Genomic DNA, 5377 nt, shown 5'->3' with positions numbered 1-5377 from the left:
TTAGAGGGGCGTCATCAATTGCAAGCCCAACCGAAGTCCCATAAATACTTGAGATGACTTTGACCCACAAAGAGTTGGTTTCGGTTTTAAACCTTCACCACCATTTGCCAATCAAATCCATATTTTTGGTTTTAAGAGAACCCAAGTGAAACCCACCCTCCCGATATGGTAAGATTGTATCGTCCCACTTAATCCAAGCTAATTTTGATTTGTTACCCGACCGCCCCAAAAGAAAGAAAGTCTCACACTCTCGAGTTTTTTGATCACACATGGTGGGGTACGGAAGAGCGAGAAGTAGTACAACGAAAGACTATTTAACACCGATTTAGCAAGAGTCAAGCGACCACCAAATGAAATAGATCTAGCCCTCCAATTCGAAAGTCTCTTTTCAAATTTGTTAACAACCGCTTTCCAACTATTTTCGTTTTTCATGTTACCACCAACCGGGAGACCAAGATAAATAAAAGGATTGTACCAACATTGTAACAAAAAGACGAGCCATGCTTTCCCCCTCACTCCTTTCCACCCCAATCTCATTAAGGTTACTCTTTTGAAAGTTGAACTTAAGCCCTGACGTTAGTTCAAAACACTTAAGTCGTTTTCTAAGATTTCGAATGTTCCCTTCGCTCCATGTCCCGAAGAAAATTGTATCATCCGCGTATTGAAGTTGTGAGATTGAGATTTTTTCTCGACCAATTTCCACCCCCGAGAATCTATTATTTTGCACGGCTTATTTTGTTAACACATTTAAGCCTTCCGCCGCCAATATAAAAAAAAGGGAAAGTGGATCCCCTTGTCTAACCCCCATATGTAGGGTGAATTCACTTGTCGGGGACCCATTAACAAGGATCGATATGGAAGCCTACCTTAAGCAAGTGAATATCCATTTTCTCCATTTGTTCCCGAAACCCATGAATTCCATTACCTATAGCAAAAAATCCCAACTAAGACAATCAAAGGCTTTCTCGAAATCAACTTTGAAGATTACACTTTTGAGTTGTTTTTTTTTTTTTTTTTTTTTTTTTAAGAGAGGGTTTCGTTTGCAACAAGAGCCCCATCTAAAATGTTCCTCCCTTTAATAAAAGGACTTTGTTTAAACCCGACAAGATTAGGGATAACCCTTTTTAGGTGATTAACGGGAAGCTTAGCAATCACTATGTAGAAGCTACCAATTAAACTAATCGGGCAATAATCATTCAAGCTAATGGAATACGATTTTTTCGAGATGAGGGCTATGAATGAGGAATTACACCCCATTGACATCTCTCCTTTTTCCCAAAACATGTTAATAGCCTCAATGAGATCACCTTTAGTATATTCCAGAATTTCTTATAAAATCTCAAATTAAGACCATCCGATCCCGGAGCCTTTGAACTCCTACAATCTTTAACTGCCTCCCATATTTCTGCCTCACTAAACACCACTTCTAGATCATTTGCCTCAGTACATAACAATCTATTAACTAAATCATAATTCACCTCATTATTGCCTCACTATGTCCACTGTTACCGACCCGAGGCCTACTAATCGGCCCAATAGTACACGGCCTGCTACCCCTAATGTTGGATCCAATAATTCGTGGCCCACTGTCCAGCCTACCCCCACTGATCGAACCACTGTTTGGCCCACTGCCAGTTTAGTAAGGTGGGTCAATTAGTGTTTTTTACCCCAAAAATTTGACGAAAGTGAGCTAGAATTGTGGCTTTTACATCGAAAGGATCCTCATTCCACACTCCATTAATATTTAGACCTCGAATATTACACTAGTTATACTTTTCTACGAATGTTAGAGTGAAAATATTTTGAGTTCTCGTATCCTTCCAAAATCTACCGGATCCACGCCTTTTTCTTCATCATACCCGTTTTTATCCTTTCTTTTTCAATCCATGATTTACGTGTCTCCAACCAACATGTTCTATCTGCATCACTAATTGTACCCGATTCTGCTAAAAGCTCTAACCTACACGCCTTTTCCTTCAAAAAGTTAATTTTCTTATCTAGAGACCCAAATTCATTTCTACTCCAACACTTTAAATCATTTTTCACATTGTTAAGCCTATCCCTAAAAACACAATCTTTTTTCATTCCACACACCGAATTTTCCCACGCATCTAGGATCATTTTTTTCACCCCATCTTTTTGAGCCATTCATCGAAGATTTTGAAAGGTTTATGACCAAAATCAATTAGTTTATCTCTAAGTAACAACGGGCAATGATCTGATTCTCTCCGTTCTAATGAAATAACCGAAAGATCCTTCCAAAGTTTAGTTGTCATTTATAAGGAAACGGTCTATTTTACTAAACTTAGTACCATCATCACTAATACGCGTAAACCTCTTCCCGTTAATTGGAACCTCAATCAAATTGTTTCTTATAATCAAATCATTGAAACGAGTAGCCCTAGACTGGTGGAATGTATAATTTAGACTTTACGATTGATTTCTCACCTCATTAAAATCCCCACATAACACCCACGCCAAATCATATGACCTAATAAGACTATCTAGAGCATTTCACATCTCAATATTTTTGGTATCATTGTGGGAACCATAGACATTGACAATTATAGTTTTGTGCCCCGAACCTACCCATTTACCTCTAATACCTAAAAAAATTTGTTTTTTGTGACACTATCCGCAACGAACTTACTCCCATCCCACACCACAAGTAACCCACCCGAGTTCCTGATTGCATCTTGTTGAACATAACCACAATTATTATTACCCCACAAAGCATTAATCCACCTAATGACCAAGTTTTTACATTTTGTTTTTTCGGAAAACCGCAATGTCCGGTATTTCCTTAAAACATAACTCTTTAATCCACCCGAATTTACCCTTGACCCGAACCCGCGAATATTTAACGATAGAATCTTCATAAAAAAATTAAATAAAACGAAGAAAGGACCCAGGAGAACTTATAAAGGGTTGAGGTGTGGCCACCTCAAACCGATTTGTTCCCCAAATTCTTTAAGTTCAACAATGTTTATTGATTGACTACCATCACCACTCATAGATTTTGCCTTCGATTCTTGTTTCCTGGCTTTCAATTTCCTACAACAATTTTTACACTTGTGTATATTGTCACCATTGAAGTAAAAATCACTTTTCGCCATATTTTTCACCCTCATTAATCTTAAAGAAGCTCTCCAATTCCCCATCATCCATTACAAATAGAAACTTCATCAGATTTGGAGCTAAGTCTCGAGTTTGCCTTCATTTTATTCCCAACATTGTTTACATCAGTAGCACATTTAATGGTTTTAGAGCAATGATGTTCCTGTGGCCCAACTTCGTTGTATTTGAGGCCCATATATTGGGCTTGGCAATCGGGCTTAAAGATGCCCACATTTAAATTCCTACTCAAATCCTTTTTCCCATCCGTTTTATTATCACCAATATTGCTCGTACAGTTTTGCTTCACATGTTGATCAAAAAGATTCCCCACATCCCTTCTTTCTGCAAAACCAGCGCAAAGTGACTTCTCTTTAGGGTTAGTGATAGGTCAGATCATGTTGAGATTGAGAGAAATGATAAGATAAAGAGAGATTCGGTATGTAAGAATGAGACTCGGTATTAGAGAGAATCGGTAAAATTACATTCTACAGCTTCTAGAACTCGGTTACAATGCAATGGCTATCTAATTAGGACTACTTAGGTTCCTTATATAGCCCTCTTCTAAGGAACCTTCATTTAAGCTTATTTCACATTAACACTATACAACTTCGGGGTCCTAACAATCTCCCCCTTAGTGTTAAATGTGAACTTTACAACATAATCCTATTTAAAACATCTAAAGGAACTTTGTTCCTCTGAAGTGAACTTTGGATTTGAAACCCTTGAGATTCTCATATCTTCGTATGTTCACTCTTGTTTTGAGACGACTTTTTAATCTTGTGAGAATGTATTTGACAATCTCAATATCTTCAGTTGAATAGCAGTTATTGATCAATCTCCATCTCATGTACTTGAAAGCAAACATCGACGTTCCGTCTGAGTATCTTTTGAAATCTGAGACTCTGATGAAGATCTTTGTATAGTGAGAATTGACAAATGCAAACCCATATGGACAGTCGCTCACTTCAAGTAAGGACATGTATTTTAGCTCTTCAATCACTTGATTTGGTGGTTTGATTCCGAGCTTTTTGTGTCCAGATTCCAATCCCAACTGAAAATCATGAACTGACATCCATCTCATCGAATCAAGAATAAATCTGTAGACTGCCTTCATTGCAGTAGCATGATAAATTGTTGCAGATTCATTCAAGTTAATCAGATAGTTGTAAATGAAAATAATGTCATCCATCTTCAGTTTATCAAAATCCGCTTCTGAGAATTGGTAATCCTCATCATCCATTCTTGTAGCTTGAAACAATGGCATCTTCACTCCATCCTTGTTAATCATCAAAACCTTATTTATGCTTTTAATCTCTGAACTCCGCTGAATTTGAAGTTTCTCTTCATTCTTCAATTTGAATTTGTCACGAACACTCAGATAAGCTTTGAGATATTATGGTTTCTTATGATATTTCCATGCACCCAGAACACTCATTGATGCAGAAAGGACGAGATCAGAATCACCATAAATTCTATATGCTTGTTGTTCAATGAATGGTGAACGAAGAATATCTTTCTCTTCATCCTCACTCAGTTGGTAATTAGCATCACGTTCAAGAACAATCTCTGCAATTTGAAAAGGAACATTCAAATCGGGAGGAGTCGTGGTATCTTCTTTGCCATTAGTGAAAATCTCCTTTTCGAAGTGTATTCCAAATTCGTCAGTTGGAGATGTCAAATTAACAAATTGATGATCATTGAATTCATTGGCGATACTCGATGACCCCTTCAAAATATCTTCAATGTTGTCAAAGTTTTGATTGTCCTCTTGAGTTAACTTTTTCTATGATTGATCAGCTGAATCCATAATCATTAACATCCCTGAGTCACCCTCTCTCTGACTTTCCGATTCATCTAGAAAACTTTCACACTGAATTTCTTCAATTTCATCACTGGAATCAGATATATCAACAACATCTTTATCCTTCTTTTGACTAGATGTACCAGCTTCATACGTTGATCTTTGAAAAACACTGGACCGATAACCACCTTGTCTATTCTCCCCCTCATGAAGATTGTCGGAATCGAAATCATCATGATCAGGCATGTGAATTGGTCCAGGTGACTTGCATGGAGATAAAGGATACACTATCCTTGCTTGCTCAAGATAAATCATCATAGTTTCGCAAACTTCATCAAGATCAGTTTGTTTAGCAAACTCAGCAAGATAGAGCTCCTCCACCTCATTGTCAGAGAGATACTGTAATCCATATCTATTTGAACTTCGAGAAGGTGACCCAGTTGGTGAAACAACAGTGTA

General features: G+C 37.5%; 1 protein-coding gene across 1 annotated transcript; it reads right to left on the bottom strand.

The window, feature by feature from the left end:
• Positions 1-1023: 1023 nt before the first annotated feature.
• On the bottom strand, positions 1024-2148 carry LOC139901434 (uncharacterized). Its single transcript, XM_071884150.1, has 4 exons — positions 1832-2148; positions 1490-1628; positions 1352-1439; positions 1024-1307 (listed from the first exon to the last, which is right to left on the bottom strand). Exons 1-4 carry the CDS (start codon positions 2146-2148, stop codon positions 1024-1026), a joined length of 828 nt encoding a protein of 275 aa, XP_071740251.1.
• Positions 2149-5377: the final 3229 nt, after the last annotated feature.

The sequence above is a fragment of the Rutidosis leptorrhynchoides genome, chromosome 3 (genome assembly GCF_046630445.1).
Source record: "Rutidosis leptorrhynchoides isolate AG116_Rl617_1_P2 chromosome 3, CSIRO_AGI_Rlap_v1, whole genome shotgun sequence".
In the NCBI taxonomy this organism is placed as follows: domain Eukaryota; kingdom Viridiplantae; phylum Streptophyta; class Magnoliopsida; order Asterales; family Asteraceae; genus Rutidosis; species Rutidosis leptorrhynchoides.
Note: the sequence above shows the minus strand (reverse complement) of the source record. Positions and strands in the feature narration are given on the sequence as shown.

Coding starts and splice junctions, on each gene's coding strand:
- LOC139901434 (XM_071884150.1), bottom strand. CDS start 2,148: ATGGCTCAAAAAGATGGGGTGAAAAAAATGATCCTAGATGCGTGGGAA. Junction 1,629..1,831: donor AAGAAAAAGGCGTGGATCCG/GTAGATTTTGGA, acceptor CTAAACTGGCAG/TGGGCCAAACAGTGGTTCGA. Junction 1,440..1,489: donor GTAACAGTGGACATAGTGAG/GCAATAATGAGG, acceptor TTATGTACTGAG/GCAAATGATCTAGAAGTGGT.